Source organism: Saimiri boliviensis, chromosome 20 (genome assembly GCF_048565385.1).
Source record: "Saimiri boliviensis isolate mSaiBol1 chromosome 20, mSaiBol1.pri, whole genome shotgun sequence".
Lineage (NCBI taxonomy): Eukaryota > Metazoa > Chordata > Mammalia > Primates > Cebidae > Saimiri > Saimiri boliviensis.
Window position 1 is genome coordinate 26939914 of NC_133468.1, and position 27835 is coordinate 26967748.

The 27835-nt window shown below is 47.4% G+C and overlaps 1 protein-coding gene and 1 pseudogene across 4 annotated transcripts in view; both read left to right on the forward strand.

The window, feature by feature from the left end:
• SDK1 (sidekick cell adhesion molecule 1) overlaps nt 1-15597 on the forward strand; it is a 948273-nt gene extending 932676 nt beyond the window's left edge. For 3 of the 4 annotated variants that reach the window (XM_039460606.2, XM_074390483.1, XM_074390485.1), the window contains one exon: nt 14323-15597. In XM_039460606.2, coding sequence (XP_039316540.2) covers nt 14323-14583 — 261 coding nt within the window. In that variant the 3' untranslated portion in view covers nt 14584-15597. The remainder of the gene's footprint in view (nt 1-14322) is intronic. The other variant, XM_074390484.1, reaches the window with a different exon arrangement.
• Nucleotides 15598-17399: 1802 nt separating this feature from the next.
• Nucleotides 17400-25354, forward strand: LOC101043021 (HCLS1-associated protein X-1-like; annotated as a pseudogene).
• Nucleotides 25355-27835: the final 2481 nt, after the last annotated feature.

The window sequence follows — 27835 nt, forward strand, 5'->3', positions numbered from 1 at the left end:
GCTGACTCCCAGCGAGGCCCCTGTGTCTCCAGAGCTCAGTGTACCCCTCCCCTCCCCAGCGTTCTCCTCCAGCCCCACACCAGAGGAGGGGATGGAGGCATCCATGGAGGTGTGTCCTAGAGCAGGTGGGCAGGATTAGATCCGTGAACTCTGAGCTACTTGTTCCTAAAGGCGTTTTCTACATGAGCTAATGGAATACACTGGTCTGTTTCTCGTCTTGCATGTGTGGTGTGTTTGGAGATTTAACATCGGCAAATTTTTACGGAAGGTTATTGAGCACACCCATGAACCGAGCTAACCATACATACTGATACATGCAGATACAAGCACATATGCATACATGTGTACACATACACACATGCACATACATATACCTACACACCTGAATACATGCACGCACATGCACATACCTAAATATACACACTTGCACACATGCACACATATGTACACGTACAAACATGCAAACATATACATATACCTACACACCTGAATACACACACACACATGCATACCTAAATATATGCAACACACACACATGACTAAATACACACACATACACATGCACACATATGTACACATACACAGATGCACACACATATATTACCTATACATCTGAATACATGCACACACATGCATACACATATGCATACCTAAATACAACACATGCACATACCTAGACACAGGCATATATAAGTATGCATACTGCACACATACATGTAACTACACACCTGAATACATTCACACACATACATATACCCATACACCTGAATACATGCACACACCTAAATATATACACATACACATACCTAAATATGTACATGCAAAAATATGCATGTACAGACATACATCATATACACATACTCATACATATACCTGCATACCTAAATACATACACACATACACACATGCACATTCCTAAATATGCATGTGCAAACTATACACGTATTGTATGTACACATGCACATGTATGCACACACACACCTAAAACATGCATGCATGCACACAGGTACACACCACACCCATATACCACGTGCAAGTACACATGCACAGATACACATGCATACATACCTAAATACAAGTACAAACACACATGCATACAATTATACATGCATGCACATACATACTTACATGCACAACACATATATACCTAAATACACACATGCACACACACATACACACCTGCACATATGCACACACACATACATCTAAATACAAACACACAGAGGTGGCAAGAGGGAGGGAGATGAGTGTGGGGAGGGGGGAAAAGGGGAAGAGGGCAGGACATGGAACCCACACTAAAAGGAATTCTGCACAGAGGTTGTTATCATCCCATGTAACAGGCAGAAAGCCGAGGCTAAGAGTTTTTGAATGTCTTTCTCGAGACACGCACTGATGAGCTGTACTGAAGAGGCAGACCTCAGCATCTAAGTGGAAATCCCATTTTCCCACCAGTCCTGCTCTCAGAATTAAGTCTCAGGCAGCATGGCTGGTGTGGTGAGGGTCCCAGGAGCCAGGCCACACTGTTCCCATGTGGCAAGCCCTGTGCTGAAGGAAAGCATTCTCGCAAATGGAGGTTCCTAGTGCCTTTTGGGTCACAGGCTGCTTCTGGAAGCTGATGAAAGGTGCATACACTCTCTCCACCTTCAGGCAGAATTTCACCAAGGAGCTGAGGTCCCAAGGCACCCCAGAAGTCTCTATAGACCCCTCCACCTAGTGTCCCATGGAGTGCCAGCTAAGAATCCCCACACATGGATCATCTCGTGCTCCCCATGTTCTTGGGCAGATAAAGCGTGGCCTCCCTTGTCTTTAGAGCTCTTTGCTGTGTAATCTTGCTGCCTCCTGCTTTTGAAGCTTATGAATTTGAGAGATTTGAAGGCATTCAGTATTCATGGGATCCCAACAGAGGGAGCTGGGGACTTAGATCATTTTGGAAGTGCCAGCTCACATGGTAAAGTTCACTTTGAACCACTATTTGAATCAGCTGGATTGAGACATAATTCACATATCATACAAATCACCCATTTGAAGTACACAATTCTGTGGTTTTTAGTCCATTCACAAAAGTGTGCAGCCATTACCACAGTCAAACGTAGAACATTTCCATCAGCCCCCAAAACACCCTGTACTGATTAGCAGTCACTCCGCCCACATAAACCTGCAGCCAACCCCAGCTCTTGGCAACCACTAAGCTACTTTCTACCTCTCTAGGTGTGCCCCCGTGGACCTCTCATCTAAATAAATCATACAGTACGTTGTCTTTTGTGACTAGCTTCCTTCACTTGCATACTGATTTCAATGCATCTGATCCACTTTGACTAAGTCATCGATCTGTAAGTTCCATCAGTTCTCTTTCACATTGTTTTTAAATCCGACTTCAATTCAGAACTTCTCCCTTCACAGAAAACAAACATGTTATATTTTCCTTGACGTATTTACCCATATGCTTTCTTGGAACAGAGGTGTATTTTTTTGGTTGGGAGGACGAAGTCTCGCTCTGTAGCCCAGGCTGGAGTGCAGTGGCGCTGTCTCAGCTCACTGCAACTTCAGCCTTCTGGGTTCAAGTGATTCTCATGCCTCAGCCTCCCAAGTAGCTGGGATTACAGGTGTCTGCCACCGTGCCTGGCTGATTTTTTGTATTTTTCGTAGAGACAGGGTTCCACCATATTGGCCAGGCTGGTTTCAAACTCTTGACCTCAAGTGATCTGCCCGCCTCAGCCTCCCAAAGTGTTGGGATTACAGGCATGAGCCACCACATCCAGCTGGGAAGTGCACCTTTCTTTGTAGGGTCTAACGGAACACAGGCCAAGTATCGCAGGGCGATTTGAAAAGGCTGCCATCTGACAATTAGTTCCTCCTAGTCCCAAACCCTACTCTAGTCAGGATCTTCTTTTTAAAAAGTGCTTTATTGAGTTATAAATCACATACCATATACTTTGCCCATTTAGAATATACAATTCAGTGGGTTTTAGTAGTTTCAGAGTTTTGCAGTCACCTCCACAAATTTGGAACTTTTTTTATCACTCTAGAAAGAAACCCCATAACTCTACCAGTCGCCTCCCGTTCCCTTCTCCCTCCAAACTCTGGCAGCCACTTTCTGTCTCTATAGATTTGCCTGTTCTGAGCATTTCATATAACAGACTTATGCAATGTGTGGTTTTGTGATTGGCTTATTTCACTCAGCAAAACGTTTTCAGGGTTCAACAGGGTTCACTGATATATGTTGTAGCACATATCAGTACTTCATTTCTTTATATGGGGGAAATTTTCATTGTATGGATACAATATATTTAAAAATCTGTTCATCAGTTGATGAACATTAGGGTTTGTTGTGTCTGGAATCCCCAAGCATACTCCCAAGTTCAGTTAGTCACTAGAAGGACTCACAGAATTCAGCACATATCCTCATGACTAAGATGTATTACAGCAAAAGAATACGGAGCAAAATCAGCAAAGGGAAAATGTGCACAGAGCAAAGTCCAGAGGAGACCAGTTCCTGCTTACAAGAGTCCCCTCCTATAGAGGCACACAGGACACACTTAATCCTCTACCAGGGAGTTCTGAGGACACATGCGAATTGTTGTCTACCACAGCTTTACCATAGCCTTGTACTTAGAGCAAACTGCACCTGCAGGGTAGGTACTGATGACTAGAAACTCAGTGCCCAGGGTTTTTATTGGCAGCTGGTCACATAGGCATCCTCCTCCAAGCATGTAGCAAAACTCCAGACTCCAGAAAGAAAGCAAATGTTTAGCATAAACCACATTATTTGTGCAGTTTAGCCACTGCACTCATATAATCTAGGGAAAATATTTTATCAATGAAAGAAACTTTTTACCAATCAAGTTCCCAGATGCCAACCAAGGGTAATCTTCGAAAGCAGGACATTGTAAGGCTAGTTGTGTTAGACCTACTCTATTAACTTTTTTCCACTTCAGATTATTTCTACTTTTATGCCCTTTATCTGGTTGAGTTTGGTGAATGTTTTTATTATCAAAAGGTTTGGAATTTTGTCAGATGGTTTCTCTGTGTCTGTTTGGCTGGTTTTTGTCCTTTATTCTATTTATATGGCACATTATATTAACTAATGTTTGGATGTTAAACCTTGCATGCCTGCAGAAAATGCCCTTTGTTTATATTGTATAATCCTTTCTATATGTTGCTGGATTCAGTTTGCAATATTGCTGAGCATTTTTATGTCTGTACTTATAAGGGATATAGGTCTGTAGTTTATTTGTCTTACATATCTTTGTGTAATTTTTATATTAGCATAACATTGGCCTTATTGAATGGTTTAAGAAGTATTACTTCCAAAGCTGGTATTAATTATTTAAATGTTTGGCAGATTTCATCAGTGAAGTCCTCTGGTCTTAGGCTTTTGTTTGTGGGAAGTTGTTAATTACAAGTTTCATCTCTTTATTGGCTATAGATTTATTCAGTTTTTCCTTTGTTTGGTAAGTCAGTGTCACTCATTTGTGTCTTTCTAAGGATTTTTAATGTTATCTCATTAATCTAATTTGTTAAGATACAGTTGCTCATAATTGTATACAGTTGTTTATAATCCTTCATTTCTGTAAAGGCAGTGTTAATTAATATCCCTAATTCATTCTTGATTTTAATAATTTGAGCCTTCTTTCTCTTATTTCTGTTTAAAGTTTTGTCAGTTTTGTTAATCTTTGCAGAGAACTAACTGTAGTTTCATTGATTTTCTCTTTTATTTTTCTACTTTCTATTTTATTTCTACTCTAATCTTTATGATTTTCTTTTTTCTGCCTGCCTTGGAGTTAGTTTGCTCTTCTTTTTTCAGTTTTCTAAGTTGGAAGTTTAGGTTGTTTGATTTGAGATCTTCCTTTTTTTTTTTTTTAAACACAAGACTTTATGGCTAAAAATTCCCCTCTAAGAACTGTGTTAGCTTAATCTCATAAGTTTTAATATGTTGTGGTTTTGTTTTCACTTATCTAAAAGTATTTTTTAAATTTTCTCTGTAATTTCTTCTTTGACACAATAGTTATTTAGGGCTATGTTTTACATTTTCTCATATTTGTGAATTTCCCACATTTCCTTCTGTTATTTATTTCTAATTGTATCCTATTTTGGTTAGAGAAACCTATTTTATATATTTATTTTCAGTCCTTTAAAATTCACTGGGTCTTGTTTTAAGGCCTGGCACATGGTCTGTACTGGAGAATGTTTCCTATCCACTTGAGAAAATGTGTTATTCTGCTGCTTTTGGGTGGAGTGTTCTGCATGTGTCTGTAGATCTAGTTGATTTATAATGTTGTTTCCATCTTCTATTTGTATGCTCTTCTCCTCAGTTCTTCCGTTTGCTAATTCATTGAAATATCTATTTGTATTGAATTGTCTGTTTCTCTCTTCACATCTATTCATTTAATTTCATGTATTTTGAGGCTCTGTTGTTAGGTGTATGTATATTTATAATTGTTATATCCTTTTGTTATATCTACCCCTTTATCAGGTATTTGCTTTCTAATAAAGGTATGTCTCATATCTTTATTCTCTATTTTCCATTATCAGTTTCTTTTTGTTAAATGAATTTTCCAAATATATCATTTTGACTTCCTTGTTTTTGCTTTTGCTGTATTTATTTGGTTATTTTTGTTAGTGGCTTACTCTAGTTTTAGTATCTACTTAAAATTTATAGTAAATTTTGGTGACTTAGGGGAACTTTACTCCTATAGCTATATTTTTTTCCTTTTCTTTTTGTGCTATTATTGTATACATTTTGCCTGTAGATTAATGCTTTTCATCAAATTTGGGAAACTTTAAGTCATTATTACTTTGAGTATTTTTTTTTTTTTGCCTTTTTCTCTTTCTCCTCTCATTCTGATATTCTTATGACACGTATGTTGGTGCTCTTAGTGCCGTCTCAGATTTATCGGAGGCTCTGTCAATTTTTAAGTCTTTTTTCAGCGTGCATAATCTCTATCAATCTATCTTCAAGTGCACTGATTCTTTCCTCTGCCAGCTCAAGTCTACTACTGAGCCTATCTAATGAATTTTAAATTTCAGTTATTATATTTTTCAACTCAAGAACTTCCCACTTTGGTTTTTTAAGTAATTTCTGTCACTTTATTGATATTCTTCAATTGTGATCATACATTTCTTTCATTTTATAAACATGGTCTTCTTTAGTTATTTGAACATAATTATAATAGCTGCCTTTGAAGTCTTTGCCTGCTTAGTCCAATGTTTAGGCACCCTCAGAGGCTACCTTCTTTTTATTGTTTTCCTGGGTATGCATTATACTTTGCTGGGGTTTTTTGAAAACAGATCATATTTTATAATGTATCGTAATAACTCTGAATAATGACATTTATGCCTCCTTGAAGGTTATTGCTGCTTGCTTATTTGCTTGTTTTTTCAGTGATTTGGCTGGATTGGTTCAGTAAAGTCCATTTCCCCTGCATTGTGTATGCTCTGATGTTGCTCCTCAGTCTTGGGCAATGCATAGCATCTTCCTGCCTCCCAGGGATGACTGTGGTTTTAGCTGGGCTCCCTTTGCCTGTCCCCATTAAGATTCTGGATGGTTTACCACTACTGGTATCACAACCAGCAGTCCACCTCTACTACTTGCTAGTTCTGGTTTTTTTCAGCAATGCCTTAGTGCAAAAATTGCTCTACACCTCCGATCCAGTTGAAGTCCAGCTTTTCTGTGGTTACCAGATGCTGTCAGTCTTTGAAGCTTGCACTGACACTAAGAGGCCTCTTCTTAGCTTCAGAAGTCTCTTTTCCTGGTTCTCTCTGTTAAATTTCCATTGTTGCTGACATGGAACTACCAGCTTCCTCTTCATCCCTTACCCCTAAAGGCTCCACAGTGTTCGACAATGTCCTTAGGTATGCTCTGTTCCAAATAAAGTCATTTTCATCAGGTGGAGCTGGAAGCTCTCTGTCCTTTTATAGACTAACTGTCCACCCCATGCAGGACCTCTATGTCACAGCACCAAAGCTGGAGGTGAGAACAATGGCCTCCTTCTTCCATGGTGAGACACCTGCCACACAAGCAGGGCACTGGGTTGAGAGGGCAGTCCCTGGACTTCTGGGCTTGCTGCTCCCAGTGTGAGACTTCTTCCTACAAACAGGCTGGAGTGGGGCAATCAGGGCCCAGTATTCTTGGCCTGCCACACCTGGTATAGACTCCCAGCCTCCTAGCGAAGGCTGGATGAGGGACAGGACAGGAGCCCCAGTACTCTTGGGCATCTCTGCCTAGAATAGAGCTTCTTCAACATGGAGCTGGGTTGGGGGAAAGGGGAAGATGGGTAAGAGATGCCAGAACTTTCCTCTCCAAGTTAAATTCCTAGACCAGGAGCCCTACCATGTTGTCATATCTGCCCAGAGTAGAGTTTCTGTCACACTGGGCTGGGGGCATTGGGTAGTGAGAGCAGGTCATGGCTCAGGCACCACAGACTCTCATTATTAGGTGAGATTTAGCAGATCTTCTTGTATAAATCTTTCTCCATTTGCTATCTACTCTTAGCACCATTGCCCAAGACTTTTTTATTTTTTTGAAAGGGATACTCGCTCTGTCACCCAGGCTGGAGTACAGTGGCATGATCTTGGCTCACTGCAACCTCCACCTGCCAGGTTCAAGTGATTCTCCTGCCTCAGCCTCCCAAGTAGTTGGGATTGCAGGTGTGCAGCCCCATGCCTGACTATTTTTTCTATTTTTAGTGCAGACGGGGTTTTGCCATGTTGGCCAGACTGGTCTCTAACTCCTGACCTCAGGTGATCCACCTGCCTGGGTCTCCCAAAGTGCTGGGATTACAGGCATGAGCCACTGCACCCAGCCTTCGAAGATTTAGATGGTTGTTTATAAAATACTTTTCACCTGTTAAATGAAGCTGAGGAGAGGGTCTGCTGATCTCCTCACATTGCCATTCCAGAAATAGCCTTGCCTTCATGACTAGTAACTCTGATATTCAGAGGGAATTTGGAAGAAACATGGGCTTCGGCCTGGTCCTTTAACACCAAATTTACAGAGACAGAATCAAGTCACAGAACTGTAGAAAAGGCTGTTAGAGAGAGGAGAACGCATTGCAGGGCAAACAGTCAGAGAGCTGCTCAGCAATGGAATAAATCCCAAAGCTGCAATGCTGGTTTTCAAATAGGACTATCTAAAAAGTGGCTTGGATTTAGATGAAGGTTTAAGACGTTTATCCTCTCTACTGGAGGCAGCTTATAGATTTGAATATATTATAAACTGAGATGTTAGGAATAAAGAGTAATGTACGTCCTTGGCCCTGGCTTCAAGCCAGTGTTTTGATACAGCATGTTTGCTGGTTAGAACCACAGACAGAGGCAGCTTATCCTGCTCACCCTCTTCTCCCAGGGCCCACGGTATAAGAGTGCGAAGCCCTATACGGTCTCTGCTAGAAAAACTGTCTTGAGAAGCTACGATCTCACTAAGAAAACAGGGATGCCATCCTTTTATCCCCAGGGAATTTTTAAACCATTCTCAGAACTATTGCTAAAGTGAAAATCCTGCGAATCAGTTCCCAGGTGCACAGGAGCCTGCCTGATCCGAGGTGCTGCTCTGAATTAGACCGTAAGTGTCACACGACACATGCTGTGGCTATTCCTGTTTTCCTGTTTAGAAACTGGAGGGTTTGTCATGACTTTATCACAAGGCTGCTTATTAATGATATCTGCTGTTCCAATCATGTTAAAAATTGTTTTTGAAATCCAAAGAAACTGTCTTTAAAATCCCACCTGCTCCGACCAACTTAGACCAACCTCATTGTACCTAATTAATTCCTTAATAATATTTGAGTCTTTCATATTGCCAATATAATACCCAAGGTGTTAAGATTATCTTTATTAGCAGCTTTACGAGCAGGTCTGCACCTTTAGAAACTCTCACAGTCTGACACCACATCCAATCACATTCTGTCCTTCCAGGGTTTCCCGGGAAACCGACACACGTTGCTACTTCACATCACACAGGAAACTTACCAAAAAAGGACCCTGCAGCATTTCTTTTTTGTCAGTAATTGTAACTCACTAAAATACATCCCCATTAAAAAATAATAATGTCATATAAATAATAAACAGAGCAGGTAGCAGGAGGAAGAATGGCATTTTAAGATTGTGCTTTCTCAAAGAGGCAATGACAGGAGCTGAGCAGGAGCCAGGAAGCTCAGCTTTTAGCTCCAGCTCTGCCTGGCATTTATTTGTCATGTGGCCCTGGGTATATTCTCACTTCTCCTCCCTAAATAGAGAGCAAGAAGGAAGAGAAACCTCTTGGAGCCTCTTGTCTCTGCTTCTTTCTGCACAATGGTTTTGTTCTCCCTGGTTGGCTGTTATTATAGATCACTTGGCTGGGTCTGTGGGCAGTGGCCACTCAGAACTCACTGCCTCTCAGCTTTTCGCCCCAGAACAAAGCACTCCTCCCTTCCAGCTGCAGTGTGAAAAAAAAAAAAAAAAAAAAAATCCCAGGGCAAGACTCTGATTCGCTGAGCTGAAGTCATATGCCCAGCCATCAGCCAATTCCAGTTTTCTGAGAGACAGGCTAGCCCATCCATGTGGTGTGGAAGAACTGCTTTCTTCAAAGAAGGGGTTGAGGCCCAGATGCAAATGACAGGAATCACTGTGAGCTGGACAACCATGTACTCCCAATTTGTGTCTCCTGCCAGGCCCCCTTCTTGGCACCCACATGTGTCACAGACTTTTCTCTTGAAACTATAGGATTTTTAGATCTTTGGCTGAGGAAACACATCATAATAACATAGCAACATACATACAAGCCGTGAAGGAAATGATATCAACACGCAGATGGGTGTGGGCCATGTGTCATCTTCATTCTCTAAGGAGTTCTGGACATGCTCTTGGAAATGTAGACTCCAGCAAGAGCTCAGCAGTTCCTTCCGGACCACCCCTAGGCCCCACCTGACATGAACCCTGTGTCCCTACAGCCCGGCAGGGGCATGCAGGGGGCAGAGAGATGCCCAAAGGGCCACCAAGTGGGTACAAGACAGACTAACTGAAACAGAATTCATGGCATGCCCTCCCACTGCAATTGATGATTTCTCCACCATGCAGAGACAGTTTTCAAATAAGACGCACCCATATAAATAGTGTTTATCTTTTCTAGAACTGGGGTTGAAGGTTTCTCCTCCCTGCTACCAGAAAGACTTTATTTCTGTCACCTCTGGCTGAGAAACCAGGCTGGTTCTGGCCCCAGTCTGGCCCCGGCCAGTATGACCCAAAGAAGGTCACTTGCATTTGGGGATGTTGATTCTTTCAGACACAAGACGAGGAAATTGAATCCAGTCACCACTTCTCTTGTTTTTCCACACCAGGATCCCTTGTGGTATGGAAGTTGAACGGGGAAGACCCCTGGGACCTGGGAATATAGTCAAAAGACGGTGAAAGTCTTGAACCTCATACTTGACCTTCAAATAATAATGAACCCTAACCCCAGTCTGTGAAACCTAGCACTAAATTTCTGTCATTCGTTCCTAACCATTCTGTGAATTTCTCACAAGAAAAGTGATACCTTCACTGCATTTCAATACGTGTGATTTTCCCTAAGTTTCAGGAAGTTTCAATTCCAAGTTGGTCTCTAAAGAAGTAACAAATCCAGTTCAGGGGCGAATCGTGGAAATTCCTGTGGCTTCTTTCAAATGATCTTTGTTCTGTTTTCTTCTGTTTGCATTTACACAGAGCTTTCCTTTATAAGCCACCTCAAGGCCTTTAGAAAACAGATGAAGAATAAATCTTAAACAGGCTGGGCATGGTGGCTCATGCCTGTAATCCCAGCACTTTGGGAGGCTAAAGCAGGCAAATCACCTGAGGTCAGTTGTTCGCGACCAGCCCGGCCAACATGGTAAAACCCCATCTCTACTAAAAATAGAAAAATGAGCCAGATGTGGTGGTGGACACCTGTAATCTCAGCTACTCGGGAGTCTGGGGCCAGAGACTCACTTGAACCCGGGAAGCGGAGGTTGCAGTGAGCCAAGATAGTGCCACTGCACTCCAGCCTGGGCTACAAGAGTGAAACTCCATTAAATAAATAAATAAATAAATAAATCTTAGCCACAAATACAGATCCCTGATCTCTTAGCTAAAAACCATGAGACCAGATATATTTAAAAATTCCGTGTTTTTCAAGTTTGGGAGTACATTGTTAAGGAACAGCTCCAGTAGGGTCAGGCCAGCACTTTGTAGTCAAACACATTAGTCTGCTTATAGCAAAACATGAGAATATTCACACTGAATGGCTCTACATCAGTTCAGCTGGGGGTAAGCTGCCAAGTTAGCTCAAGTCAGCTCAGCCGTCACCACCTTAAAAAGCCTTTTGAGTTTCAGAGCATTGTGGTTTTTGGAATTTGGAATAGGGGGCTGTAGAACCTCTTCAGAAGATCCAGGAGGATTCAAACCTGGAGCTGGGAGGAAGTTGCAGGATCTGTGGAGGTGGGTGAGCTGTCAGGGGTTGGGAGTTCAGGTGCAGGCTCCCACCCAGCCTCTCCCACCGAGTCTTGCTTCTTTATTCATAAAATGGAATAATAACATCTGCATCGTAAGATCCTCGGCCAGTCACAAAGATCACGGCGGGGCATTAATCTGGTGTGTGATTGGTGATCTCGAAAAAGGAGCCACTGCCACGTTTATCATCCTCTCCCGACGAAGGAGAAGCTGGCTGATCGGGGGTCCCAGTGTGTGTGGGAAGACATGTCTTACCTCCGCAATTCTCCTAAATGCAGAGGAGCCACAGATGGATTCAGCTGTTCTGTTTATTGTACCATAAACCAAACAGTTTACAGTTAATATTCAGAAAAGTTCCAAATCTGTGACTCACTGTTACTTTCACGTAAATATTCCAGTTAGAGCTAGATTTTCAGTCTGTGTCCCGAAATCCCAGGAGTCTCTGGCTCCCTGCTACACCTCCATGGGGTTTCTGCACAGCCTGGAGGCTGACTGCTCTCACAGGCTTCCGGAACGGACGCACATCCCCTGGTGCGGGATAGTGTCAGCTCACAGATCAGATCTTCCTGCCTGGGTGCTGATGTGGGTAATTCACTCTCCAACTGTCAGATGAGAGAGCAGCTGGCAGGAACAGCGCACCCAGGGATGCTTCTGTTTTCCTGGGTCTCAGCGTGGACTCCCTGAAAAATTAGGGGAGCTGGCAGCTCTCCCATCCCCTGGCCCCCCTCCCCTGCCAGCTGCAAGGACGCTGCTCACACACCGTAGGGGGAACTGGATTTGCAACTTTCCTTCTAGAATGTTTACTTCTGAAAGAGCTGCTGTGGCTGGCAGTGGGGCCCACATCTGGAGCCACAGCCCCCCATCTTAATACCCACAGGGCACAGCTCCCAGCCTGACCGCTGATCAGAGTCCTCAGGGGGCCTCTAAATGCACATTCCCGGGCCTCCCCCAGACCCACAGAGTCAGGATCGCTGGAGCCACACCCAGGAATCTGCTACCTCAACGCAGCTGATAATTCTCAGATGTCATTTCGAGGCGGCTAACTCTTTTACCCCCTCCCCGGTTCTCTTGATACCCTCTGGGGAGAGAAAAAGGGCAGCTCCGCCTGACCCCTGTGAGAGATGGGGGCTCTGGAGGTATCTTAGTGTTGGTTCCACAGCAGAGCCTCAGTCTCTGTGTCAGCAGGTGGATCCCCTAGGAGCTCAGGAAGCTCCAGGGACACACAGGTGAGGGTCCCATGATGATTCCGTGCATCTGGGAGGATGTGGCATTTACCAGCAAAACTGAGACCTTCACCTTCTTGGGGGAAAAAAAATACCCATTTCAGCCTCTTCTTTCTCTTTTTTTTTTTTTTTTTTTTTTTTTTTTTTTTTGAGACAGAGTCTTGCTCTGTTGCCCAGGCTGGAGTGCAGTGGGGCGATATCAGCTCATTGCAACCTCTGCCTCCCAGGTTCAAGGGATTCTCCTGCCTTAGCCTCCCAAGTAGCTGGGGTTACAGGCACCTGCCACCACATCCAGCAAATTTTTGTATTTTTAGTAGAGATGGGGTTTTGCCCTGTTCGCCAGGCTGGTCACGATCACTTGACCTTGTGATCTGCCCGCCTTAGCCTCCCAAAGTCCACTTTCTCCTTTAACAGTCCTTCCAATGACTTTACATCATAGAAAACGTGTGGGGTCCATGTTCTTAATGGAATCTGCTGATTTACTTTATAAAAAGGGGGGAAAAAGCTCAAAGGGACTTGATCTTCAAACATCAGTGGGAGGCCCCAGGCCACTTTTCCAGGTGTTTGAGGGGCCAGGCCATTCAATATCTGGCGGGGAGAGACGTATGAGACTCCTGGCTTATTCAGGCGGCTTCATTTCTTGACCTCCCCACCGTCAGAGGGCTCCATGGATGTGATGTTGCAGGGTCACTTGCAAGGGGAGGATGCACCCCTCTGGCCCTCGCCCCTCCACTCCCTTCCCGATTCTTCCCCTCTGCCTCATCACCTCCAGAATCCTTTCACTTGGGCCTGTAGCAGCCCATGTCTTAGTCTCAGGCAAGCTGAAGACCCAGATCTTCCCCCAGCCCTGGGGCTCTTCTATGCTACGATCCATGGGGCAGGCAGAGTCCCCTCGGGGCTGTGTGTGGAGGCCACATAGATCTCTGCTGGCATAGGGAGGTTGTGTAGACCTCTCTTGGGGTGGGAAGCCCGTGTAGACCTCTCCTGAGTGAGGAGGCCATGTAGACCTCCCCTGGAGTGGGAAGGTGGTGTAGACCTCTCCTGAGTGAGGAGGCCATGTAGACCTCCCCTGGAGTGGGGAGGCGGTGTAGACATCTCCTAAGTGAGAAGGCCGTGTAGACCTCCCCTGGAGTGGGGAGGCGGTGTAGACCTCTCCTGAGTGAGGAGGCCGTGTAGACCTCTCCTGGAGTGGGGAGGCGGTGTAGACCTCTCCTGAGTGAGGAGGCCATGTAGACCTCTCCTGGAGTGGGGAGGCGGTGTAGACCTCTCCTGAGTGAGGAGGCCATGTAGACCTCTCCTGGAGTGGGGAGGCGGTGTAGACCTCTCCTGAGTGAGGAGGCCGTGTAGACCTCTCCTGAGGAAAGGAGGCTGTATAGACCTCTCCTGGGTGGAGGCCCAGCTCTTCTACAGACCATCTGGTGCAGAGTGAGGGGGCTGCATGCAGCGAGAAAGCAGTGTTGGCCAGGCCTGGATCAGAGAGGGAGACCTGTGGGGGCTGCCTGCTCTCCCATGTAGAGGGGTAGAGGGCTTGAGACCGCGACACAGCCCCCCCCCCACCCGGAGAGGTACTCCCCACCGCCAGGCCTTTTGTCCAGCATGCTCTGGCCCGCAGTGGCCACGCCCTGCCCCATGCTCACACCGCCTCTCTCCTGCCCCGCAGGCTACCGACTCGGACTACGAGGAGGCACTGCCCAAGCACTCGTTCGTGAACCACTACATGAGCGACCCCACCTACTACAACTCGTGGAAGCGCCGGGCCCAGGGCCGCGCCCCTGCACCGCACAGGTACGAGGCGGTGGCTGGCGCCGAGGCAGGCGCACAGCTGCACCCGGTCATCACCACGCAGAGCGCGGGCGGCGTCTACACCCCAGCTGGCCCCGGCGCGCGGACTCCGCTCACCGGCTTCTCCTCCTTCGTGTGAGCGCAGTGGCGCGCCTCCCTCAGGGCGGAACGGAGGCGAACACTTTGCGGAGTCTATTTTTGTTAAGACAATCAACTCCAATAACTGAGCTGAAGTTTTTGTTTAAAAAAAAATTCTGATAAGTGATGATTTTACCTACTTGTGGACACTAGATTTCAATTAGGAAGGTTTTTTTAAATGGCTTTTTGTAACATCGCTGCAGGAAGCAGGTTTCTTTCTTTTTCTTTTCTTTTTAAGAGAAGGTGTATCTCACTGGTGCAATGGCTTGGCACCTCCGGGCCCTGGGAGGACCTCAGACCTCCCCAGCCCTGGGTTTTTCCATCTTCAAGACCAACTAGGAAGGCTCAAGCAGGGAGAGGGAGTGGAGAGTCAGGTGACATCTCAGAGCTGCCCCGGCTGGTCACTGTCTCTTTCTACCTCCTCTTCCAGAGAACCAGCGGCTCACACCCTTCTCAACACAGGACATCCTGGCTCGCAGCTCACTCCTGGGGTCTGAAAAGCAAACGTTTTTCCCTGGACTCAGCGCTTTTTGTCCCAACTTCATCCCTTTCTGAAATGTTCTCACTCAGCAGTTTCTAGGCAAGGAGTCAGCTTTCAGATTCCTGACAGGCCAGGCAGGGATGTTCAGGTGTGACCCAGCTGTCACCGTCTGCGTCACTGCCGTGGTGCGGTCTTGAGGCTCTTCTGCCTGTCCTTCCTCCTTCCTTCCCACCTGACAGCGTGGGAGTGGGAGGCCTCGCCACAAGGGCCCTCTCCTCCCCACAGCACAGCACACGGCCAACTCCACGGAACACGAGGCCATGGGACGGCTTCTCCAGGATTGCTTGTTATGTAGGAAGCGTGCATTGTTAACCAGAGTATTTTTTAAATCTTTTTATCTTTTTTTAAACGATGTCACATGAAATGAATGCGTCTTTGCTGTCTCCAGGTGCCTTTTTATTCATTGTTCAGCTTTGTATGTGGGAAAGATGAAAAGCAACAGTGTCTGCAAATAAAGCAAAACAGCTCTGAGAACGCGCGCTCCCAACTTGCCTCGTGCACACCAGGCCGCCCCTCCCTCTGTCCTGCCTTCTCGGCTTCTCCACCGCTGGTCCTGCTGCTGACCCCCTCCCAGTCTGAGGCCAGCTTTTAGCCTTAACAGGTTTTCCGGAAATATTTTCTTTTTCTTTAATCATCCTTGTTTGGTTTAAATCTTTTGGCTAGATGAAAATAGTATGAACTGCTTTGGAAAACTTAACAGTCCAGGCATGGCCATGCCTCCAGCCCCTCAACATCATTTTTGCAACAGATGGCTGGGCTGCTGTGGTCCACCCCTCAGCCTGGGGCCCGGGTCTGGATGGAACGGGTGCCCTGCTGGGCGTGTGTGCCCCAGGTCCCTGTAAGTGCCCCCAAGTGCCCCCATACCAGCAGAAGCGTGACACACACAAGATTCAAGATCAGTCTGTCAGTGTCCCACTGTGCACTGTGAATGGCAGGGACTGTTCCCCCAGTGACCTGAGGTTAGGGGACAGCTGAGCAGTATCTGGCCAGTGCCACCAGGGGCCAGTCTCCTGGCCACGTACAGACGGTGCGGCCTCTGCTTGCCCAATGTCTTGTGCACTTCTGTGGGCAGAGGGTATGGATACTGTCTGGATTCCCTGCTGTCAGCATTGCTGGGTGTGGCCCCAGGAGACTAAGGAGTGTTGTTTGGAGTGGAAACCCCTTTCAGTCCTTCCAAAAGTAGACAGTACGCAAAGTCTCCTTTTTCTCTCTCTCTTCCTTCCCTTCCTTCCGTCCTTCCTCCCTCTCTTCTTTCCTTCTTCCCTCTCCTCCTCCCCTACTTCTGCCCTCTCCCCCTTCCTCCGCCCCTCCCTCCCTTCCTCCCCATTCCTTCTTCCTTTTCTCCTCCTTTTCCTGAGTGGAGGGGGAAATATTCTAAACCAAAAATCCTAGATGCTCTGCCCAAAGCCACTTCTGCATGAAAACTGCAGCCCACAGTTCCCTGGACGAGACTCAACATGGTGGACAGAGCTGCGTCCTTCTTTTCAGCGCCGGAGAGGGCGTGGTGGGCAGGAAGCCAGGATGTGAGCACTGGAATTTCTCAGAAGAGAAGTGATAAATGGAGAACAAGGACAGCGCTGCCTTCTGTGCGCTCCGACTGCTCCCTTCAGCCGTAAGGATGTGGCTTTAAATGCCCGGGAGAGAGGTTGAGGATGACCAGGTTCAAGGCGTGTTTTGCTCTTGGGTTTTTGATACAGCATCATGACACTTTCATTTCAAGCTCGTGTTTTCTGTCTCCCTCCACTCTTAGTAAACCTTGATTTGTACAGGGTGTACTGTCCAAGGCTGCGCTGGCCTCCTGTCTGCTGCTGGACTGTGCTTGAGATGGTGCCCACGCCCATCATTCAGAGTGACCCTGTCCCATGAGAACCACCTTCGCGAAGGAACAGAGTTGGGTGTTTCCAGGTCGATTTCAGCCTTTTAGAGCAATACGGGCTTTGAGAAGCGTCGATTCCTAACTCCTCATCTTCAGGGAAGGGAAAGAAAATCACACCCTAGGAAGATGGATATTGTATTTTAATCTCGGTTTTGAAAAGAGGACAAGCAAAATGTCTCTAAGCCAGCCTAGGCGGAACGCGCTCCCGCTCTCTCCTGCTGTGCCGAAAGTCACACCTTGCAGGTGCTTCGTGATGGCAGTGGCTGAGTCTCCCCATCCCCCACACCTACCCCCCAATCCTACCCCACTACCCCACCCCTGACGCGGTTTATTTCACACTGTTTGGCCCTGTGAGGATGCTGTCACGGAGGGCCAAGGAGGCTCCATGTGAGCCACAAGGATGGGCGTGCAGCGCTCCCTCCTCCTCGGGCGCCAGGACACAGGTTCCAGGCAGGTGAGCTGAGAGCTGCTAGGCCGTGTCCCCTCGGCCTCCTGCGCAGCCACCTTCTGGGTGAATTGGTCCAGCCCAACCCCCTCTCCCCAGCCTCCCCTTCAGCTTCTCTCCCTGCCTGCTTTTATAAGGCACACTTCATTCAATGCCATAGCAAAATAATGAGGGACCCCGGGGAGAGGAGGCACAGACGGCCACTGCGCGGAAGGGGCCTCCACAGCCCTGGGAGGTGGCTCACTCTGCACGGTTCTCCGGAGGCCGTGCTTCTATCTGACTGTGACCGGGCTGAAGCATGGTGTTTGTAACGGCTAGTAGCATGGTTTTTATTTCTTAAGCGTTCATGGCGCACAGTGTAGCTATTCTCCCGATGAGCAACCCGTCTGTGTTCCTAAGTGCGGCTCCCTGTCGGTCCGTGTCCCTGGATCCAGTCTGAAAGGTGAGGACAAGTGGAAACCCCTGAGCTGAGCTCACCTGCTGGGACATGTCTCCTTCCTGCGTCACCTTCTGGTTTAGGGAGTGCCCCGGTCAGCCCTGAAGTGTTCCCTACAACGTATTCTGAAATTGTGCAGAAAACCAGATCTCGTTTAAAAAAAAAAAAGAAAAAGAAAAAAACAACTTGTAGGAAGACAGAGAGGTGCTATGGGTACAATTTTTAATAAAAACATTATTTTGTTCCTTAAGTGCTTGTGGTTTTCTTCAAGTGTGGATGGAGTGACTCAGGAGGCCTTAGGAACCTTCTCAAATTCTAAGGTTGTAAATATGAACCACTTCCTTCACCCCAGTGCTGTATGGGACCCCTCTGCCTTCCCCCCACACACCCTTCCCTTTATCAGAGCCCATCCTGTTGGCGTGCAGGTGCGTACAGGCAGTGAGCATCCCCGGACTGGAGCTGAGGTTGGAGTGAAAACCACTTCACACCCTCGCAGGGTGGCCTGAGCCAGGGAGACCTTCTGCCTGAACCAGCAGCATTCCCAGGGCCAGCCCAACTCCACCCACCACCTGGCTGGGCCACCGGAGACTTCACAGGTGCCCAGAAGGGGAAGAACAGCTCAGAGCCAAACTTTGCCTTGGGTGGGGGAAGCGGAGCTGTAAGTAAGATGGCCTTCCCCTCCTAAGGGGTCTGGCCACACCATAGTTTGTCAGGCTCCAGGTGTGCTCTGGGAATGAGACGAGGCCATTTCCCTTCCCTTTTGGAAGTGGAATTTTCCTTGTTTCTTTCCTTTTAAGAGACAGGATCTCACCCTATTTCCCAGGAGGGAGTGCAACGGTATAATCATAGCTTACTGCAATGCTAGTCTCCTGGGCTTGAGTGATGCTCCCGCCTCAGCCTCCCTAAGTGCTGGGACTGCAGGGTGCCTGCAGCAGAATTTTCAAAGGCATCCGCCAATCACTGGGGGAGCCCTGGGCTCCTGTGAAACACGGGTCCCCTCCGGCTGCAGTGTCGGGGCCACCAGGAGGAAGCACGGCTGCCCCCGTATCACCTGCAGGCTTTAGGGTCTCAGTGGCCTAGGGACGTTAGAAATCTCAGTGTCCAGGCCACACCCAGGCCAGTTAAATCAGTTTCTGGGGATTGGGTGCAGACATCGATTTGTTTTGAAAGCTCCCCAAGTGATTCCAATGCAGCAAGGACGCCATGCTGCCTGGAGGAGGGGCTGGGGAGGAGCCAGGGTTCTGACCTTGAAGAAAAGGCTGGGGTTCTGACCTTGCCAACATTACCCTTTTGCTCCGGAAGCAGTCGCTGCCACTGATAAGCCCCAGGTAAGAGCACTTTCATTTTCTCACCATGGCCAGCCTACATCCTACCACAAATCTGCATATTTTCCACCAACTCCAATATTTCAGAAGTTGCAGCTGCTGTGGGGAATGCTGACATTTACTGAACTCATACCATGTGCCAGACGGTATTCTGTGCTCTTGTTCGGCTATAGAACTCCCTCCAGGACCCTGTGAGGTGGGTGCGGTAGGGGTCCCATTTTGTACATGAGGAAACGCACTCAGAGTGGTGAAGCCATCTGCCCAGGTGTAGCCAGCTGGCCAGGGACAGATCAGCTCTGAACCGGGGCAGCTGGGGGCTCCAGAGCCTGGTCCCTAGGTCTGACCACTGCACAGCACTGCCTCCCACAAGGCTGCAGTCACCCTCAGATCCGTGGGCCATTATCCTGGGAGGAGGCAGGCACCTCTCCCTGCAGCTTGGAGCCTGGCGTCATTACTGCGATTTCTCGGGCTGAACACACATGCTGCTCAGAAGATTTTATTTTCCCCACATCATCCTCTCCTATTATAAAGAGGAAAGGCATATGGATAGGTTATGCAAAGCCCCATCATTACTACTATTTCTGAAAAGTTCATGAGAGAAAGTTTTAAATGCAACTAGTTAGCCCAGAGAAAAGAACTGCCCTGTCTTGTTGGATGATTAGATAAGAATACCTCTGCAAGGCCGGGCACGGTGGCTCACGCCTGTAATCCCAGCACTTTAGGAAGCCGAGGCGGGTGAATCACAAGGTCAGGAGATTGAGACCATACTGGCCAACATGGTGAAACCTTATCTCTACTAAAATACAGGACGGGACTCTCCTGTGTGCCCTGGTTTATATCACAGCCAGGCAAGACCCACAGTGCCCAAAAAATGGCAGACCAAGACGTGGCTCTGAGGTGGGCAACGAGGTCTTTCCATGCTTCCCAGGAAAATCAAAATTCCGCACAGTTCTGCCAGTGTCTGTTAAATATGCGGTTAGGTTTTAGAGGTTTGGTCTTTGTCAGGAAGTGGAACCACGTGCAGAAACTTTATTTAGGAGCCACAGAAGCCTTTGCAAACCTGATGAAGCAGCCTGTTTTTCTGAAATGGTTGGCTCACCGGATGCTTATTTTAAAAGGATTTGAGCATGTCTGTGGATTTGCACCAACACCTCAGGATTTGCCAGAAATTCTTTCCCTTTAATGGCTCAAGTCAATTAACAGCCAGCATGGGTGAAAATTCCAAGCTGTGAATTCTGGACTCTGTGGTCTTAAAACGTCCTGCTTCTCCTCAGATAAGACAATATTCTGCAGTCATTAAGCAAACCACTATATTATGGGGCTAAATTACATCCAGACTCAAATATTTTAATTACAAAAAAAGTCATATTTCTGAGGCATTTTGAAAATGCATCCGTGTCTGTGGGATTCTCCAGCTGCCGCCGATAGATTTGGCCTGCAGACCTGGTGGGTCCAGAGAGCCCCATGGGGTCCCCAAAGGGAGGCCGAGAAGAGAATCCCATTCCCCTGGTGGAGTCCCAGGTTTGCAGGGATGGGTCCCTCTCCTCTGTCTTAGGGAACGTTTTGCAACGATGTTGAGTGCCAGAGAATTGGAGTCTTGGACTCGCTTGCCGCAGAGGTGGGATATGGCATAAACCTGGTGGAGATCCAGCAAGTCCCTTGGAAGGTCTCCGAAGGCATCTCTCTTGGAGACAGGGGCCACTCAGCCTCCCAGTGGGCCCCCTGCAGAGCCCCCAGCACAGGTGTGGCCTGGCCTGGCCTCCCTCACTGCACTCTCTCCCGCCCATTGCTCCTGCTTTCTCCACCAGTGATGTCTTTCCCTTTTCTGCACTTCCTGCTCAGCCCACGCTCAGTTGCTTCCTCAGGAACCACACCTTCCCACCCCAACAGTTCCAGCTAGCCCGGTCCCCCCCATCCCCAACCACCCACTGTCTCAGGAAGGCCACAACCTGGGACCTTGTTCCTTCATGATTTTTGCATCCTCCCCATGACCAGGCCGTGAGTTCTGCAAGGTTGCAGTTTGTCCTTTCTTCCTTTGTTTGCATGCCCCAATACCAACTCTGTTGTACAATCCCCACATGCTGGGTGCTTCAGGGAGATGGCAGCATGTCGGATGCTACCCGCCTTGCAGCCTGCCCGTAACCGAACTCCGGGCCCAGGGTAGGGGCACAGCAATCTCTAAGTCATACCATTAAGTGCAAAATAAGCATGCTTCCATTTGTGTGTGACTGTACATATATGTGTATGTGGGCTGTATATGTGTATACACCATGCATGCAGGGTGGACAGAGAAGTGCACCCCCTAAGCCCCTGTCAAGAAAGGGCATAATACCATGTTGCAGAGAAGGCCTCCAGTGCCTTGCCTTCAGGATTTGCCTCAGCTACAGAGATTTGCCTTACCCAAGGACTCATTCTTCCAGGAGCATCCACATCTCTGGCTGATGGAAGTGGGCCTATCAAGGAAGGCCTGGCCATTTTAGCTAGACAGGGAATAACTCTGGTGGGACACGTTTACCCTGAAGCTCCCAGGGAGTTGGGCCAAGGCTCTGCCAGGCCCACAACATGGCTGAGCTCTGCCCAGTACTGTCCTTCTTCCCTCCATAAGTGTGGACCCTGATGCAAACCCTGCATGCCACATTCCCTCTGAGGGCCACTTTTAGAGACGTGCTCTGCAGCACATGGAAAGACCAGTCACTTTCAGGGAACTCCTCTTCCCTGGACTTGCCTGACCTGCCAGTGAGGCCCGTACTCCTGGGGTTTGGGGAGCTGCTGAAATGTCTGCCACATGTGCAAAGAAAGTCATATGAGAAAGGAAATTTCACACTACGTGGCTCAGTTGTGGGTGGTATTTAAGTAGCTATTATATGTTGAACTTTGTGTATTGATTTGTTCACAAATTGTGATATAACTCTTTTGGGAAGTGAGGGAGGGCAATGTTTCTAATGTTTGTGAACAGGGTGAAGGCTAAGACTTAAAATTCCTGACTGAGGAGTCATAAACTGCAAAAAAAAAAAAAAAAAAAAAAAAGATCAAAAATGATCAAAGTCACAGCAAAGCACAGTACTTAGATGAGGGCCAGGCATGGTGGCTCACACCTGTAATCCCAGCACTTTGAGAGGCCCAGGTGGGCAGATCATGAGGTCAGGAGTTTGAGACCAGCCTGGCCAACATGGTGAAACCCCATTTCTACTAAAAACAAAAATTACCCAGGTGTGATGGCACATGTAGTGCCACACAGTGGTAGTCCCAGCCACTGTGGAGGCTGAGGCAGGAGAATTGCTTAAACCCAGGGGGCAGAGGTTGCAGTGAGCCAAGATGGTGCCACTACACTCTAGCCTGGGTGACAGAGCAAGACTCCATCTCAGAAAAAGAAAGAAAGATGAGGATAAATACAGGATTGAGTAGTTAAAGGAATTGGAAGTGCCAGCCTAGGATGCAAAGTCAGGGCTACAGGGCTGTGGCAGGGTAAGCAGACCTGGAGCTGAGACCACACAAGCGACCATCAGCTTTTATGACATGTTTTCTTATACTGTTTGACTTTTACATATGTTACTTTAATTTAAAAAATAATTAAAAGGGAAAGAAAGCAGGCATTGTGTTGTTTTTCATTATGTAAGACTTGAAACAACCTAAATGTTCATCTGAAGGGGATTTAGAAAATGAATTATGCTACTCCACACATGGGAACCCATGCAGCTGTTTAATAGAATGAGACAGGCCAGGCGCGGTGGCTCACGCCTGTAATCACAGCACTTTGGGAGGCCAAGGCAGACAGATCACCTGAGGTCAGCAGATCAAGACCATCCTGGCTAACATGGTGAAACCCCATCTCTACTAAAAATATAAAAAATTAGCCAGGCGTGGTGGCTCACACCTATAGTCCCAGCTACTTGGGAGGCTGAGGAAGGAGAATAGCTTGAACCCAGGAGGCAGAAGTTGCAGTGAGCCAGGACTGTACCACGGCACTCCAGCCTGGGTGACAGAGAGAGACTCCATCTCAAAAAAAAGGAATGAAATGGGATTACATGCATGAAGACAGCCATCTCCATATGTGTGTGTAAACACACATACATGTGCTAGAAAGAGTACAAACTATCTCTGGAAAGATGGACAAGAAATTGGTAACAGGGGTTGCCTCTAGAAAGAAGAATGAAGGGAAAGGAACCAGAGTGGGGACTAGCTTGCATTTCTCACCGTGGGCATGTGTTATTCTTCCCGATAAAAAGGAGAGAATCGGAGATGCCCAGGCATCCAGCCTGGGGAGACCACCCTCACCAGCACTCAGTGTCCGTCTTCTCTTGGCCTCCTAGGCAACGGGCACAGTCCTCAGCTGGAGAGAACAAGCCACTTCCTAGCTGTGTGGTCTTGGGAAAAATCACATCCCTCTCTAATTATTTTCTATTCCATAATATAACACTAGATTTTTAAAATTTTATTTTATTATTATTATACTTTAAGTTCTGAGATATCTGTGCAGAACGTGCAGGTTTGTTACATGAGTATACACGTGCCATGGTGGTTTGCTGCACCCATCAACCTGTCGTCATTAGGTATTTCTCTTAATGTTATCCTTCCCCTGCCCCCCACTCCCCCAGCAGGCCCCAGTCTGTGATCTTCCTCTCCTCCTCGCTCTGTCCATGTGTTCTCATTGTTCAACTCCCACTTGTGAGTGAGAACACGCAGTGCTTGGTTTTCTGTTCTTGTGTTAGTTTGCTAAGAATGATGATTTCCAGCTTCATCAATTTCCCTGCAAAGGACATGAACTCATCCTTTTTTATGGCTGTATAGTATTCCGTGGTGTATATGTGCCACATTTTCTTTATCCAGTCTATCATTGATGGGCATTTGGGTTGGTTCCAAGTCTTTGCTATTGTGAACAGTGCTGTAATAAACATGTGCATGTGTCCATATAATAGACTGACTTATAATCCTTTGGGTATATAACCAGTAATGGGATTGCTGGGTCAAATGGTATTTCTGGTTCTAGATCCTTGAGGAATTGCCACACTGTCTTCCACAATGGCTGCACTAATTTACACTCCCACCAACAGTGTACAAGCGTTCCTATTTCTCCACATCTTCTCCAGCATCTGTTTCCTGACTTTTTAATGATCGTCATTCTAACTGGCATGAGATGGTATCTCATTGTGGTTTTGATTTGCGTTTCTCTACTGACCAGTGATGATAAGCTTTTTTTCATGTTTGTTGGCCGCATAAATGTTTTCTTTTCATTTTGAGGCTTACATGGAAAATTAGTGGGAAAGCAGTGTGAAGACACCAAAGATATGTTAGCATTTGTTAGTTTATTCCTGTTGTCACCATTGCTTCCACCACCACCATCTCAGGGAACTTCAGGTAAGAAACAGGGTCCATCAGTCAATGTGTGAACCATTCCACCCTGGCCTCCCAGGTGTTCATGGGAAAACCAGGGACAAACGACCAGGACACCTGCCGTCACGAGTAGGTCAGAGATGGCCCAACCCAGCTACTCCAAGATTTCACCACCAACCCATTCATACAGGTGGGGTTTTAAGTAAATGAAAAAAATAGCCCCTCTTAAAACAGAATTTATAACCCATCTTTCTGAACTTCCAGGTCGAGTCAGAGACATCTGGTGAGAGACTGTGGGAGGGATGAACACTTCGGGACTCAATGCTTAAGTATCCAGAAAGTCACCAGCCCAGGATCTTTGGGGGGCTCTTGGAGAGTGATGCAAGAAGTGAATCCCCAAACCAGCACCAGACTGGGGCTCTCAGAGACCGTTTCGTAGGTTTGATGACATATGGCCTGTGGACCCCATCCTAGAACCAGAGAGGACAATGATTTTTTTTTCCCGGGTTGCCCAGGAGGGTCTTGGCTCGGTTCTACAGCCCCAGCCTAAATCCTATTTCAAGAGCATCTCTGTGACCAAGATCACTAGGCCAGATGGAAGATGTCACCGCCAGGTGACATTCAAGAGCGTCTCTGTGACCAAGATCACTAAGCCAGATGTCACCGCAGGACTGCGGTGGACAGTGAGGGCCGGACAGAGGCCGCAATGAGGCAGATAGCAGTCCCAGGGTGACCCAGAACCACCAGGATCTCCAGCCCTGGATGATGCCTTCTCCATCCTGGACTTGTTCCTAGGACGTTGGTTCCGGTCCCGGTAGCCTTGTTAACCCTCAAAGCCTTCAGGTCCTTTCCACCGCCCGCCCATTGCCCACCATCAATAAGCTTAGCTTCCCCTCTTGCCACCTCAGGGCCTTGGATATGTGGAATAGTGAATTGGGGGTATGTCAGTTTTTGTCACTCACCCAAACTGACCAATAAAACCTTTATTTATGATTTAAAAAAAAAAAAAAAAGACCACATGCCGGGTACATGGCCCCAGAGTCAGCGGCCCGAGCGGGAAACACCGGACGAGCCCACTCCGTGGCCATAGTCAGGGAAGTGAAGGTTCATTCCCGATTCCGCCTCCCTCCTAAGTGAAGGTTTCCGTACCTGGAGAGGAGGCCGCGCCCTGTATCCGCTTTAACTATCCCACACTGAAGATGGACTGCAGTTAGCATTTCATCTGCAGGCAACTTAGGATCTTTTGGATGAGAAATTGTACCTTGGGTCAGTCCCATCGTCCGTTCAGAATGATCTGTACTGGAAAGTATGGATTTTAAAAATATATTTTGTAGTTTCAGAAATATTTATTTATTCATAATCTTTATAAATGTATTTATTAATTTATATTTGTAATGCTTGACTTAAAAGCTTAGCCAGCTGAAGCCCATCTTCCACACCCACACCCTGCATCCCATCCTCTGTGTCTTCCCTTTCTGAGTAGCCTCTAATTCCGATTGTCTTTTGTCACAGCCAGGACAGTCCCCACTAAATCTGACTCTGGATGTTCTGTTGCCTTCCAAATGAATCAGATTCCAGCTCAGACTAAAACTGGAAACCCACTGGAATCTCAATTAGACCACGAAGAATCTTGGTGGCTCTTAACAGAGATTATTGCAAAACATGATTAACAGCATAAGGAAGCACGTGTTGGCAGAGATGGAGGTTGAGGTGGTCAGAGCATTCGCCCAATGCCCCTGTCTGCTGTCAGGAAGGTTGGTTAACCAAATCTACCACCAGACAATTTGTCTGCCCTCTGTTGACAAGCTGCTCCCATCTAGCCAACGGGCAGAGAAATTCATCCCCATGGCTGGGCTGAGGAAATAGCCAGTTGAGCCAGGTTGAGCCAGAGGCAGCTAAACCAAAGACACTACAGGATGTCAGGGATCAAGAGCGTTGTGTGGCTGTGACTGTGTCCCCCAGAGGCAGGCTGTGAACGGCTGTCTTCCCGATGTGTGTGCGGGAAGCTCAATTCTGCATCAGATGCTGTCAAAACCCCACTCCTTCTCTCACTTGCACCAGCTGATGATGTGTTGTGTGCAGTACTCACGTAGATGATCTGTTTACATTTTTCTAAATCAAAATGCACCTGTTGGTTTCTGCTTCCTGGAGTCTTATACTCTGTTTCCATGAGCATCTTACAACCTGGCCGGTCCATTCCGGGGGATTCCCTTAGCCTGTGCCACAGGCTGTGGCTCTTTATAAAAAATAAAGCCTCCTTTCCAGATTTCTGGATCTTGTGATTTTTAACACTTGCCTGCTGCAGGGTGGTGTGGGGGTCAGGTGGTTCCCACCTCCATCAGAGGACTAATTGGAGATGGGAAGGAATGGAGCTTCCCCTGGCATCTGGGGGCCAGGGATGCTGGATGGGGTGAGGACAAGGGGTGGGAAAGAAAGCTGCTGCAGGAAGAGGAGGAATCTCAGGGCCTGGAGACAGCACAAACCTGGGCTCTGGGTGTGGCGGAGGATCTGCAGCTGCCCCTATACCATGCGAGCTACCCAGGGCCCAGCAGCTGACTTGAATTCCCCACACTGGGCCAAGCCTCAGGTAACATCAGGAAGGCATTCAGGAAGGTTCCCCACCCTCCCCATCCCTGAGTCCCTGGACTCACCAGGCCACCGCCAGAGGCTTGCAGAGAAGTGTAAGACATGGCTTGACCTGGCAGAATACACAGAGAAAAGTTCCAGGTGCCAAGTGACACCTTGACCACATCACAGCTGTAGACACAAGCGCCTCTGATGCACGTGCACGCCCCCGCAGTCCTGGCTGCTTTTAATAGTTCCACAGACGTGCAGCTCATGCCTGTAATCCCAGCACGTTGGGAGGCCAAGGCAGGTGGGTCACTTGAGGTCAGGAGTTCGAGACCAGCCTGGCCAACATGGCAAAAACCAATCTCTACTAAAAATACAAAAATTAGCCAGGCGTGGTGTCACATGCCTGTCATCCCAGCTAATTGGGAGACTGAGGCAGGAGAATTGCTTGAACCCAGGAGGCAGAGATTGTAGTAAGCTGAGATCGCGCCACTGCCTTCCAGCCTGGGCAACAAGAGCAAGACTCAGTCTCAAAAAAATAATAAAAATAAATAAATAAAAATAGTTCCACAGATGTTAGCTCCTTCCTGCTGCTGCCACTGCTACTGTTTTTGTTGTTGTTGTTGTTTGTTTTTTGTTTTGAGACAGAATTTCGCTCTTGTTACCCAGGCTGGAGTGCAATGGCGCGATCTCGGCTCACCGCAACCTCCGCCTTCTGGGTTCAGGCA